The following is a 15,121-nucleotide window of genomic DNA, read 5'->3' on the forward strand; positions in this document are numbered from 1 at the left end:
TTAAGAAACACTGCAGAGAGCAGAATGTTAAGAAACACTGCAGATATCAGAATGTTAAGAAACACTGCAGAGAGCAGAATGTTAAGAAACACTGCAGAGAGCAGAATGTTAAGAAACACTGCAGATAGCATAATGTTAAGAAACACTGCAGATAGCAGAATGTAAAGAAACACTGCAGATAGCAGAATGTTAAGAAACACTGTAGATAGCAGAATGTTAAGAAACACTGCAGATAGCAGAATGTTAAGAAACACTGCAGATAGCAGAATGTTAAGAAACACTGCAGAGAGCAGAATGTTAAGAAACACTGCAGATAGCATAATGTTAAGAAACACTGCAGATAGCAGAATGTTAAGAAACACTGCAGATAGCAGAATGTTAAGAAACACTGCAGAGAGCAGATTGTTAAGAAACACTGCAGATAGCATAATGTTAAGAAACACTGCAGATAGCAGAATGTTAAGAAACACTGCAGATAGCAGAATGTTAAGAAACACTGCAGAGAGCAGAATGTTAAGAAACACTGCAGATAGCATAATGTTAAGAAACACTGCAGAGAGCAGAACGTTTAGAAACACTGCAGATAGCAGAATGTTAAGAAACACTGTAGATAGCAGAATGTTAAGAAACACTGCAGATAGCAGAATGTTAAGAAACACTGCAGATAGCAGAATGTTTAGAAACACTGCAGAGAGCAGAATGTTAAGAAACACTGCAGAGAGCAGAATGTTAAGAAACACTGCAGAGAGCAGAATGTTTAGAAACACTGCAGATAGCAGAATGTTAAGAAACACTGCAGAGAGCAGAATGTTAAGAAACACTGCAGATATCAGAATGTTAAGAAACACTGCAGAGAGCAGAATGTTAAGAAACACTGTAGATAGCAGAATGTTAAGAAACACTGCAGAGAGCAGAATGTGAAGAAACACTGTAGAAAGCAGAATGTTAAGCAGAAAGCAGAATGTTAAGAAACACTGCAGAGAGCAGAATATTAAGAAACACTGTAGATAGCAGAATGTTAAGAAACACTGCAGAGAGCAGAATGTTAAGAAACACTGCAGATAGCAGAATATTAAGAAACACTGTAGATAGCAGAATGTTAAGAAACACTGCAGAGAGCAGAATGTTAAGAAACACTGCAGAGAGCAGAATGTTAAGAAACACTGCAGATAGCAGAATGTTAAGAAACACTGCAGATAGCAGAATATTAAGAAACACAGCAGAGAGCAGAATGTTTAGAAACACTGCAGAGAGCAGAATGTTAAGAAACACTGCAGAGAGCAGAATGTTAAGAAACACTGCAGATAGCAGAATGTTAAGAAACACTGCAGATGGCAAAATATTAAGAAACACTGCAGAGAGCAGAATGTTTAGAAACACTGCAGATAGCAGAATGTGAAGAAACACTGTAGAGAGCAGAATGTTTAGAAACACTGCAGATAGCAGAATGTTAAGAAACACTGCAGATAGCAGAATATTAAGAAACACTGCAGAGAGCAGAATGTTTAGAAACACTGCAGATAGCAGAATGTTAAGAAACACTGCAGAGAGCAGAATGTTAAGCAGATAGCAGAATGTTTAGAAACACTGCAGATAGCAGAATGTTAAGAAACACTGCAGAGAGCAGAATGTTAAGAAACACTGCAGAGAGCAGAATGTTAAGAAACACTGCAGTGAGCAGAATGTTAAGAAACACTGCAGATAGCAGAATGTTAAGAAACACTGCAGTGAGCAGAATGTTAAGAAACACTGCAGATAGCAGAATGTTAAGAAACACTGCATATAGCAGAATGTTAAGAAACACTGCAGAGAGCAGAATGTTAAGAAACACTGCAGATAGCAGAATGTTAAGAAACACTGCAGATAGCAGAATGTTAAGAAACACTGCAGATAGCAGAATGTTAAGAAACACTGTAGATAGCAGAATGTTAAGAAACACTGCAGATAGCAGAATGTTAAGAAACACTGTAGATAGCAGAATGTTAAGAAACACTGCAGATAGCAGAATGTTAAGAAACACTGCAGAGAGCAGAATGTTAAGAAACACTGCAGAGAGCAGAATGTTAAGAAACACTGTAGATAGCAGAATGTTAAGAAACACTGCAGAGAGCAGAATGTTAAGAAACACTGTAGATAGCAGAATGTTAAGCATAGCAGAGGCACTGCAGAGAGCAGAATGTTAAGAAACACTGCAGAGAGCAGAATGTTAAGAACAAGCACTGTAGAACTGCGAGGCAGAATGTTAAGAAACACTGCAGAGAGCAGAATGTTAAGAAACACTGCAGATAGCAGAATGTTAAGAAACACTGCAGATGGCAAAATATTAAGAAACACTGCAGAGAGCAGAATGTTTAGAAACACTGCAGATAGCAGAATGTGAAGAAACACTGTAGAGAGCAGAATGTTTAGAAACACTGCAGATAGCAGAATGTTAAGAAACACTGCAGAGAGCAGAATGTTAAGAAACACTGCAGAGAGCAGAATGTTTAGAAACACTGCAGATAGCAGAATGTTAAGAAACACTGCAGAGAGCAGAATGTTAAGAAACAGAATGTTTAGAAACTGCAGATATCATAATGTTAAGAAACACTGCAGAGAGCAGAATGTTAAGAAACACTGCAGAGAGCAGAATGTTAAGAAACACTGCAGATAGCATAATGTTAAGAAACACTGCAGATAGCAGAATGTCAAGAAACACTGCAGATAGCAGAATGTTAAGAAACACTGTAGATAGCAGAATGTTAAGAAACACTGCAGATAGCAGAATGTTAAGAAACACTGCAGATAGCAGAATGTTAAGAAACACTGCAGAGAGCAGAACGTTTAGAAACACTGCAGATAGCAGAATGTTAAGAAACACTGCAGAGAGCAGAATGTTAAGAAACACTGTAGATAGCAGAATGTTAAGAAACACTGTAGATAGCAGAATGTTAAGAAACACTGCAGATAGCAGAATGTTAAGAAACACTGCAGAGAGCAGAATGTTAAGAAACACTGCAGAGAGCAGAATGTTAAGAAACACTGCAGAGAGCAGAATGTTAAGAAACACTGTAGATAGCAGAATGTTAAGAAACACTGCAGAGAGCAGAATGTTAAGAAACACTGTAGATAGCAGAATGTTAAGAAACACTGCAGAGAGCAGAATGTGAAGAAACACTGTAGATAGCAGAATGTTAAGCAGATAGCAGAATGTTAAGAAACACTGCAGAGAGCAGAATGTTAAGAAACACTGCAGATAGCATAATGTTAAGAAACACTGCAGATAGCATAATGTTAAGAAACACTGCAGATAGCAGAATGTTAAGAAACACTGTAGATAGCAGAATGTTAAGAAACACTGCAGATAGCAGAATATTAAGAAACACTGCAGATAGCAGAATGTTAAGAAACACTGCAGATAGAAGAATGTTAAGAAACACTGCAGATAGCAGAATGTTAAGAAACACTGCATATAGCAGAATGTTAAGAAACACTGCAGATAGCAGAATGTTAAGAAACACTGCAGATAGCAGAATGTTAAGAAACACTGCAGATAGCATAATGTTAAGAAACACTGCAGATAGCAGAATGTGAAGAAACACTGTAGATAGCAGAATGTTAAGAAACACTGCAGATAGCAGAATGTTAAGAAACACTGCAGATAGCAGAATGTTAAGGAACACTGCAGATAGCAGAATGTTAAGAAACACTGCAGATAGCAGAATGTTAAGAAACACTGCAGATAGCATAATGTTAAGAAACACTGCAGATAGCAGAATGTGAAGAAACACTGTAGATAGCAGAATGTTAAGAAACACTGCAGAGAGCAGAATGTGAAGAAACACTGTAGATAGCAGAATGTTAAGAAACACTGCAGATAGCAGAATGTTAAGAAACACTGCAGATAGCATAATGTTAAGAAACACTGTAGATAGCAGAATGTTAAGGAACACTGCAGATAGCAGAATGTTAAGAAACACTGCAGATAGCAGAATGTTAAGAAACACTGCAGAGAGCAGAATGTTAAGAAACACTGCAGAGAGCAGAATGTTGAGAAACACTGCAGATAGCAGAATGTTAAGAAACACTGCAGAGAGCAGAACAGAGGTGGCAGGTAAGGAGGAGGATGAGGAGGAAGAGGAGGAGGAGGAGTCTGCAGGCATAAGAGTGTATATGTCCCAAATGGCTCTCTCTATCTTTACAGTGCACTAATTATATAGTGCACTACCCTATGTGACCTGGTCAAAAGTAGTGCACTATGAAGGGAATAGGGAGCTATTTGGGACACAGAGGGATCCAGCAGGACAGAGGGGTCTAAACCGTAGAGCATGACTCTCCTCAGGTCACTGACATGCTCTGAATAGACAGTGGAACCACTGAACCGTGTTTCTACGGCAGCAGAATGTCAAGACACTTTCCACTGTCTAAAACTGTCACGCAGGGCTCGCTTATCTCAGTCACCTGCCTTCCCTGAATCACATTCTACTGAGCTCTGTTCAATGTCACATCAGATTGTCTGCTGGCAGAATGTTTGTTGTTGATGTTGTTGTGGCATTTTAAAAGAGACATATGTCATGAAAAATGATACAGTACGTCTAGTGTTGTCACCATACCAGAGTTATAACTTCAATATCTATTCTGGGTTTAGTACTATAATACTATATAACATCATAATACTCTATAACATTATAATACTCTATACCATCCTACATAATACTATATAACATCATAATACTCCATAATACTCTATACATCATAATACTCTATACCATCATACTACTCTATACATCATAATACTCTATACATCATAATACTCTATACCACCATAATACTCTATAACATCATAATACTCTATAACATCATAATACTCCATAATACTCCATACCATCATAATATTCTATACCATCATAATACTCTATACCATCATACTTCTCTATACATCATAATACTCTATACATCATAATACTCTATACCACCATAATACTCTATAACATCATAATACTCTATAACATCATAATACTCCATAATACTCCATACCATCATAATATTCTATAACATTATAATACTCTATACCATCATACTACTCTATACATCATAATACTCTATACCATTATAATACTCTATACCATCATAATACTCTATACATCATAATATTCTATACATCATAATACTCTATACAGCATAATACTATATAACATTATAATACTCTATACCATCATAATATTCTATACATCATAATACTCTATACCATCATAATACTCTATACCACCATAATACTCTATACCATCATACTACTCTATACATCATAATACTCTATAACATCATAATACTCTATACCATCATAATACTCTATACCATCATACTACTCTATAACATCATAATACTCTATAACATCATAATACTCTATACCATCATAATACTCTATACATCATAATACTCTATACATCATAATACTCTATACATCATAATACTCTATAACATCATAATACTCTATACATCATAATACTCTATAACATCATAATACTATATACCATCCTAATATTCCATACCATCATACTATCATAATAATCCATAATATTCCATACCATCATACTATCATAATAATCAATAATACACCATACCATCATACCATCATTCCATCATAACCCTATGGTATAATACCCCCTGCCATTATAATACTCCATAATACTACATACCGGCATAATACTTCATAATACTTCATGCCATTATAATACTCCATAATACTACATACCGGCATAATACTCCATACCATCATACTACTTCATAATACTCCATACCATCATAATACTCCATACCATCATACTACTTCATAATACTCCATACCATCATACTACTTCATAATACTCCATACCATCATAATACTCCATACCATCATAATACTCCATACATAGTGGTTAGAGTGTAGAGGTGGCAGGTAGTCTAGTGGTTAGAGTGTAGAGGTGGCAGGTAGTCTAGTGGTTAGAGTGTAGAGGTGGCAGGTAGTCTAGTGGTTAGAGTGTAGAGGCAGCAGGTAGTCTAGTGGTTAGAGTGTAGAGGTGGCAGGTAGTCTAGTGGTTAGAGTGTAGAGGTGGCAGGTAGCCTAGTGGTTAGAGTGTAGAGGTGACAGGTAGTCTAGTGGTTAGAGTGTAGAGGTGGCAGGTAGTCTAGTGGTTAGAGTGTAGAGGTGGCAGGTAGCCTAGTGGTTAGAGTGTAGAGGTGGCAGGTAGTCTAGTGGTTAGAGTGTAGAGGTGGCAGGTAGTCTAGTGGTTAGAGTGTAGAGGTGGCAGGTAGTCTAGTGGTTAGGGTGTAGAGGTGGCAGGTAGTCTAGTGGTTAGAGTGGAGGGGCGGCAGGTAGTATAGTGGTTAGAGTGTAGAGGTGGCAGGTAGTCTAGTGGTTAGAGTGTAGAGGTGGCAGGTAGTCTAGCGGTTAGAGTGTAGAGGTGGCAGGTAGTCTAGTGGTTAGAGTGTAGGGGTGGCAGGTAGTCTAGTGGTTAGAGTGTAGAGGTGGCAGGTAGTCTAGTGGTTAGAGTGTAGAGGTGGCAGGTAGACAGGTAGACTAGTGGTTAGCGTGTAGAGGTGGCAGGTAGCCTAGTGGTTAGAGTGTAGAGGTGGCAGGTAGACTAGTGGTTAGAGTGTAGAGGTGGCAGGTAGTCTAGTGGTTAGAGTGTAGAGGTGGCAGGTAGCCTAGTGGTTAGAGTGTAGAGGTGGCAGGTAGCCTAGTGGTTAGAGTGTAGAGGCGGCAGGTAGCCTAGTGGTTAGAGTGTAGAGACGGCAGGTAGCCTAGTGGTTAGAGTGTAGAGGTGGCAGGTAGTCTAGTGGTTAGAGTGTAGAGGTGGCAGGTAGCCTAGTGGTTAGAGTGTAGAGGTGGCAGGTAGCCTAGTGGTTAGAGTGTAGAGGCGGCAGGTAGCCTAGTGGTTAGAGTGTAGAGACGGCAGGTAGCCTAGTGGTTAGAGTGTAGTGGCGGCAGGTAGCCTAGTGGTTAGAGTGTAGAGGTGGCAGGTAACCTAGTGGTTAGAGTGTAGAGGCGGCAGGTAGTCTAGTGGTTAGAGTGTAGAGGTGGCAGGTAGCCTAGTGGTTAGAGTGTAGAGGTGGCAGGTAGCCTAGTGGTTAGAGTGGAGGGGCGGCAAGTAGCCTAGTGGTTAGAGTGTAGAGGTGGCAGGTAGTCTAGTGGTTAGAGTGTAAACGTGGCAGGTAGCCTAGTGGTTAGAGTGTGGAGGTGGCAGGTAGACTAGTGGTTAAAGTGTAGAGGCGTCAGGTAGCCTAGTGGTTAGAGTGTTGGACTGAATCATATAGACCGTACTAAATCATATAGACCTATTGTACTGAATGATGCAGACCTATTTAACTCAATTATGTAGACCTATTGTACTGAATCATATAGACCTATTGAACTGAATCATACAGACCTATTGAACTGAATCATACAGACCTATTCTGAATCATGCACTTGGACTAAATCACCACAAACATCTTTAATGATGCTTATATGAGTAGTGAATCAGCATCAATACTGTACCTGGACAGATATTTCCCTGAGGTCATGTTCCTGTTCTGGCTGCTCTGTGTATCCATGCAGTTGGTGATGGAGGGGATGAGGGCTAGCTCAGGGGAGCGGTACGCAGCTGACCCCACCACCCGGGCCACTAGCTCCAGCCCATCCTGGACGTAATGATCCAGGGAGGGAGTCCCCATCCTGCCATGGGCCAGCAGTCCCGCCGGCAGCCCCTCGGTCCTCAGCTCCTCCACGTCCTGCGTGTCCCCCAACACCCAGTGGTACTCTGGCAGCATCAGGCCCAGCTTGGTCACCACGTTAAAGATCCTCTTGATGTCCCGGATGTCGCAGCCGAATGTCACGACCGTAGACGTCGACTCCTTGATGGACTCCAGGTATCCCCGTAGAGAGGTCTGGAAGTCGGCCTTGGAGACGGAGCTGTTGGGGTGAGAGTTGAGCGAGGTGCTGGAGGTGGTGATGTTGACCACAGAACCCAGGTGGAACTTGGTGTTGTTACGGAGACGAACCAGGAAGCTAGAAATGTTCCACTCCTGACAGAGCAGGAGGCTGACGTCATACCAGCTGTTGATCACCAGCAGGGAGTAGAGCAGCTCCACCTGGGGCAGGGCCGGGTTCTGCATCGGCATCTGGAAATGGAGAGGGTTCTGAAGGGAGGGAGAGAGAGGAAGGTAGAGAGGAAGGTAGAGAGGGAGAGGGAGAGAGAGGTGGGGAGGGAGAGGGAGAGAGGGAGAGAGGGAAGGAGAGGAGAGAGAGAGAAAGAGGGGAGGGAGGGAGGGAGGGAGGGAGGGGAGGGAGGGAGGGAGGGAGGGAGGGAGGGAGGGAGGGAGGGAGAGGGAGAGGAGCGAGAGAGAGTGAAAAAGAGGGGAGGGAGGGAGGGAGGAAGAGAGGGAGGGAGAGATTTGTTAGTGATATGCAAGCTAACCATGTTAAACTTATAGACTATAACTGACTGACTAGAACCAGTGTGTCTGTCATCGTATTAGGTTAGCACCCACTGGGTACAGGCATCAGATCAACACCCAGTTTTGATTTCAATTTGGATGAGTTGTCAACCTACATGATTTCAGCGTGAAATCAACAAAACATTTCACCGTGCCATTGGATTTAGGTTAAAAGTTGGGTGTAAAAAAATGACTGAATTCCCTTCACATTGATGACTTTTTTGCAATCAGTTTTCCACGTTGATGCAACTTCACCACACTGAATTTTTGCTTCATAAAATCATGAAATAACATTGATTGATTGATTGATTGATTGATTGATTGATTGAACCAGTTTTTGCCCAGTACGAAGAGACTAGGTCATCACTGAAGCTGTGGCACCAGGGCTTGGACTCAAATGGTATATACAGTTTAAGTCCAAAGTTTACATATACCTTCGCCAAATACATTTCAAGTCAGTTTTTCACAATTCCTGACATTTAATCCTAGTAAAAAAATCCAGTCTTAGGTCAGTTAGGATCACCACTTTATTTTAAAGAATGTGAAATGTCAGAATAATCGTAGAGAGAATGATTTATTTCAGCTTTTATATCTTTCATCACATTCCCAGTGGGTCAGAAGTTTACATACACTCAATTGGTATTTGGTAGCATTGCCTTTAAATTGTTTAACTTGGGTCAAACGTTTCGGGTAGCCTTCCACAAGCTTCCCACAATAAGTTGGGTGAATTTTGGCCCATTCCTCCTGACAGAGCTGGTGTAACTGAGTCAGGTTTGTAGGCCTCCTTGCACGCAAACGCTTTTTCAATTCTGCCCACAAATGTTCTATGAGTTTGAGGTCAGGGCTTTGTGATGGCCACTCCAATACCTTGACTTTGTTGTCCTTCAGCCATTTTGCCACAACTTTGGAAGTATGCTTGGGGTCATTGTCCATTTGGAAGACCCATTTGCGACCAAGCTTTAACTTCCTGACTGACGTCTTGAGATGTTGCTTCAACATATCCACATCATTTTCTGTCGTCATGATGCCATCTATTTTGTGAGGTGAACCAGTCCCTCCTGCAGCAAAGCACACCCACAACATGATGCTGCCACCCCCGTGCTTCATGGTTGGGATGGTGTTCTTCAGCTTGCAGGCCTCCACTTTTTTCCTCCAAACATAACGATGGTCATTATGGCCAAACAGTTCTATTTTTGTTTCATCAGACCAGAGGACATTTCACCAAAAAGTACGATCTTTGTCCCCATGTGCAGTTGCAAACCGTAGGCTGGCTTTTAAATGGCGGGTTTGGAGCAGTGGCTTCTTCCTTGCTGAGCGGCCTTTCAGGTTATGTCGATATGGGACTCGGTTTACTGTGGATATAGATACTTTTGTACGTGTTTCTTCCAGCATCTTCACAAGGTCCTTTGCTGTTGTTCTGGGAATGATTTGCACTTTTCGCACCAAAGTACGTTCACGGCTGCGTGGTCCCATGGTGTTTAAACTTGCGTACTATTGTTTGTACAGATGAACGTGGTACCTTCAGGCGTTTGGAAATTGCTCCCCAGGATGAACCAGACTTGTGGAGGTCTACAATTTTTTGGGGAGTTCTTGGCTGATTTCTTTTGATTTTCCCATGATGTCAAGCAAAGAGGCAGTGAGTTTGAAGGTAGGCCTTGAAATACATCCACAGGTACACCTCCAATTGACTCAAATTATGTCAATTAGCCTATCAGAAGCTTCTAAAGCCATGACATAATTTCCTTGAATTTTCCAAGCTGTTTAAAGGCACAGTCAACTTAGTGTATGTAAACTTCTGACCCACTGGAATTGTGATACAGTGAATTTTAAGTGCAATAATCTGTCTGCAAACAATTGTTGGGAAAATTGCTTGTGTCAACAGTGAAGAGGCGACTCCGGGATGCTGGCCTTCTAGCCAGAGTTGCAAAGAAAAAGCAATATCTCACTGGCCAAAAAATAGAAAAGATTAAGAAGGGCAAAAGAACACAAACACTGGACAGAGGAACTCTGCCTAGAAGGCCAGCATCCCGGAGTCGCCTCTTCACTCTTGACGTTGAGACTGGTGTTTTACGGGCCCTATTTAATGTTATCAAACCCCATTCAACACTAACTTCAGCTCCAAAGCTCCAGCCCTGTTATCGAAACCCATTTAAAAGTAACTTCAGCTCCAAAGCTCCAGCCCTGTTATCCTCACCCGAAACTGTGTGGTGACTTTGAAACCAAAGCATAAAAAGAAGACGAGATTGATTAATTTGCAAAGGCACGGGTATAAGGACCCAAATACACTGTCTGATACAATCAACAAATTACTTTTTTATATCTTGTCATGAACATATTTCCTGAATATTTCTTTATGCAATCCAACCTTTACAATTGTTCATGCACGTGTGCTTTTGTTTTGGAATACGGCAAATAATTTGACCCTTGACCTGATTGGTTATATTATTATTATCATCTTTTTGGTTTCTACTTTGACAAAATAAGCTTTAACTGGACTTCATGATTGACTATAACTCTATTACTAATCGAATCTACAAATTAAGTTGATCACAATGGATTATACTGTAACGCTTTGATTGTCAGGGAAATGAAAACAGGCCAAGGTTTTGTCTAGGACTTTGTAGAATAATACCAAACATGTCCTTGACATCTATCTAAACAAATGACTATTGTTTTTATGTTTATTTATTTATTTATTTCCACTAATATTTCTTCAAGCAATTAATCTTTTGTAATAGCGCGAGCACTATTTATCAAGCTTCGGTGCTCATGTTTATGCACCTTGCAGGTTGATAATCCTCGTCAGACGTTATCTAGCGTGTTGATATGCCTCGGCAGACGTTATCTAGTGGGTTGATAATCCTCGTCAGACGTTATCTAGCGTGTTGATATGCCTCGGCAGACGTTATCTAGTGGGTTGATATGCCTCGTCAGACGTTATCTAGTGGGTTGATATGCCTCGGCAGACGTTATCTAGTGGGTTGATAAGCCTCGGCAGACGTTATCTAGTGGGTTGATATGCCTCGGCAGACGTTATCTAGTGGGTTGATAAGCCTCGGCAGACGTTATCTAGTGGGTTGATATGCCTCGGCAGACGTTATCTAGAGGGTTGATAAGCCTCGTCAGACGTTATCTAGTGGGTTGATATGCCTCGGCAGACGTTATCTAGTGGGTTGATAAGCCTCGGCAGACGTTATCTAGTGGGTTGATATGCCTCGACAGACGTTATCTAGTGGGTTGATAAGCCTCGGCAGACGTTATCTAGAGGGTTGATAAGCCTCGGCAGACGTTATCTAGTGGGTTGATATGCCTCGGCAGACGTTATCTAGTGGGTTGATATGCCTCGACAGACGTTATCTAGTGGGTTGATATGCCTCGGCAGACGTTATCTAGTGGGTTGATATGCCTCGGCAGACGTTATCTAGTGGGTTGATAAGCCTCGACAGACGTTATCTAGTGGGTTGATATGCCTCGACAGACGTTATCTAGTGGGTTGATATGCATCTTCAGACGTTATCCAGTGGGTTGATATGCCTCGTCAGACGTTATCTAGTGGGTTGATATGCCTCGGCAGACGTTATCTAGTGGGTTGATATGCCTCGGCAGACGTTATCTAGTGGGTTGATTTGCCTCGGCAGACGTTATCTAGAGGGTTGATAAGCCTCGGCAGACGTTATCTAGTGGGTTGATAAGCCTCGGCAGACGTTATCTATTGGGTTGATAAGCCTCGACAGACGTTATCTAGTGGGTTGATATGCCTCGGCAGACGTTATCTAGTGGGTTGATATGCCTCGGCAGACGTTATCTAGTGGGTTGATATGCCTCGGCAGACGTTATCTAGTTGGTTGATATGCCTCGGCAGACGTTATCTAGTGGGTTGATAAGCCTCGGCAGACGTTATCTAGTGGGTTGATATGCCTCGGCAGACGTTATCTAGTGGGTTGATATGCCTCGGCAGACGTTATCTAGTGGGTTGATAAGCCTCGGCAGACGTTATCTAGTGGGTTGATATGCCTCGGCAGACGTTATCTAGTGGGCTGATATGCCTCGGCAGACGTTATCTATTGGGTTGATAAGCCTCGACAGACGTTATCTAGTGGGTTGATATGCCTCGGCAGACGTTATCTAGTGGGTTGATATGCCTCGGCAGACGTTATCTAGTGGGTTGATATGCCTCGGCAGACGTTATCTAGTGGGTTGATAAGCCTCGGCAGACGTTATCTAGTGGGTTGATAAGCCTCGGCAGACGTTATCTAGTGGGTTGATATGCCTCGGCAGACGTTATCTAGTGGGTTGATATGCCTCGGCAGACGTTATCTAGTGGGTTGATAAGCCTCGGCAGACGTTATCTAGTGGGTTGATATGCCTCGGCAGACGTTATCTAGTGGGTTGATAAGCCTCGGCAGACGTTATCTAGTGGGTTGATATGCCTCGGCAGACGTTATCTAGTGGGTTGATAAGCCTCGGCAGACGTTATCTAGTGGGTTGATAAGCCTCGGCAGACGTTATCTAGTGGGTTGATAAGCCTCGGCAGACGTTATCTAGTGGGTTGATATGCCTCGGCAGACGTTATCTAGTGGGTTGATATGCCTCGGCAGACGTTATCTAGTGGGTTGATATGCCTCGGCAGACGTTATCTAGTGGGTTGATAAGCCTCGGCAGACGTTATCTAGTGGGCTGATATGCCTCGGCAGACGTTATCTATTGGGTTGATAAGCCTCGACAGACGTTATCTAGTGGGTTGATATGCCTCGGCAGACGTTATCTAGTGGGTTGATATGCCTCGGCAGACGTTATCTAGTGGGTTGATATGCCTCGGCAGACGTTATCTAGTGGGTTGATATGCCTCGGCAGACGTTATCTAGTGGGTTGATAAGCCTCGGCAGACGTTATCTAGTGGGTTGATAAGCCTCGGCAGACGTTATCTAGTGGGTTGATATGCCTCGGCAGACGTTATCTATTGGGTTGATAAGCCTCGCCAGACGTTATCTAGTTGGTTGATATGCCTCGGCAGACGTTATCTAGTGGGTTGATATGCCTCGGCAGACGTTATCTAGTGGGTTGATATGCCTCGGCAGACGTTATCTAGTGGGTTGATATGCCTCGGCAGACGTTATCTAGTGGGTTGATAAGCCTCGGCAGACGTTATCTAGTGGGTTGATAAGCCTCGGCAGACGTTATCTAGTGGGTTGATAAGCCTCGGCAGACGTTATCTAGTGGGTTGATATGCCTCGGCAGACGTTATCTAGTGGGTTGATATGCCTCGGCAGACGTTATCTAGTGGGTTGATAAGCCTCGGCAGACGTTATCTAGTGGGTTGATAAGCCTCGGCAGACGTTATCTAGAGGGTTGATAAGCCTCGGCAGACGTTATCTAGTGGGTTGATATGCCTCGGCAGACGTTATCTAGTGGGTTGATAAGCCTCGGCAGACGTTATCTAGTGGGTTAATATGCCTCGGCAGACGTTATCTAGTGGGTTGATATGCCTCGGCAGACGTTATCTAGTGGGTTGATATGCCTCGGCAGACGTTATCTAGCGGGTTAATATGCCTCGGCAGACGTTATCTAGCGGGTTAATATGCCTCGGCAGACGTTATCTAGAGGGTTGATATGCCTCGGCAGACGTTATCTAGTGGGTTGATATGCCTCTCCTTAGTTTTGTTGACGTTGAGGCAGAGGTTATTTTCCTGGCACCACTCCGTCAGGGATCTCACCTCCTCCCTGTAGGCTGTCTCATCATTGTTATTGCTGTCTCATCATTGGTAATCAGGTCTACTACTGTTGTGACGCCTGCAAACCTGATGATTGAGTTGGAGGCATGCGTGGCCATGCAGTCATCGGTGAACAGGGAGTGCTGGAGAGGGCTGAGCATGCACCCTTGTGGGGCCCCTGTGTTGAGGTTCAGCGAAGTGGAGAGATGTTGTTTCCTACCTTCACCACCTGGTTACAGCCTGTCAGGCAGTCCAGGACCCAGTTGCACAGGTCGGGGTTCAGACCCAGGGTCATGAGCTTAATGATGAGCTTGGAGGGTACTATGGTGTTGAAAGCTGAGCTGTAGTCAATTAACAACATTTTTACATAGGTATTCCTCTTGTCCAGATGGATTGCATCGTCTGTGGACCTATTGGGGCGGTAAGCAACTTGGAGTGGGTCTAGCGTGTCAGGTAAGGTAGAGGTGATATGATCCTTAACTAGCCCCTCAAAGCACTTCATGATGACATAAAATAGTCATTTAGTTCAGTTACCTTTACTTTCTTGGGTACAGGAACAATGGTGGACATCTTGAAGCAAGTGGGGACAGCGGACTGGGATAGGGAGAGATTGAATTTGTCCGTAAATACTCCAGATAGCTGGTCTGCGCATTCTCTGAGTACGCAGCTAGGGATGCCGTCTGGGCCGGCAGCCTTGCGAGGGTTAACGCGCTTAAATGTCTTACTCACGTCGGCCACGGAGAACGAGATCCCACAGTCCTAGGGAGCGTGCAGCGTTGATGGCACTCCTCAAAGCGGGTGAATAAGGTGTTTAGTGTGTCCTGGAGCAATGTCTGTGTTTGCACCATGACTGGTTTTCACTTTGTCATCCACTTTGATATTGTCTGTAGACCCTGCCACATACGTCTCGTGTCTGAGCCGTTGAAATGTGACTCCACTTTGTCCCTGTACTGACATTTCGCTTGTTTGATTGCCTT

The 15,121-nt window shown here is 43.0% G+C and overlaps 1 protein-coding gene across 1 annotated transcript in view; it reads right to left on the reverse strand.

Moving 5' to 3' along the window:
- Positions 1–15,121, reverse strand: part of LOC139539684 (glutamate receptor ionotropic, NMDA 3A-like) — a 95,032-nt gene that overhangs the window by 55,928 nt on the left and 23,983 nt on the right. The window contains exon 2 of the mRNA XM_071342862.1: positions 7,496–8,136. Within this exon, the coding sequence (XP_071198963.1) occupies positions 7,496–8,136 (641 nt within the window). The remainder of the gene's footprint in view (positions 1–7,495; positions 8,137–15,121) is intronic.

This window comes from Salvelinus alpinus, chromosome 1 (assembly GCF_045679555.1).
Source record: "Salvelinus alpinus chromosome 1, SLU_Salpinus.1, whole genome shotgun sequence".
NCBI classification, from domain to species: domain Eukaryota; kingdom Metazoa; phylum Chordata; class Actinopteri; order Salmoniformes; family Salmonidae; genus Salvelinus; species Salvelinus alpinus.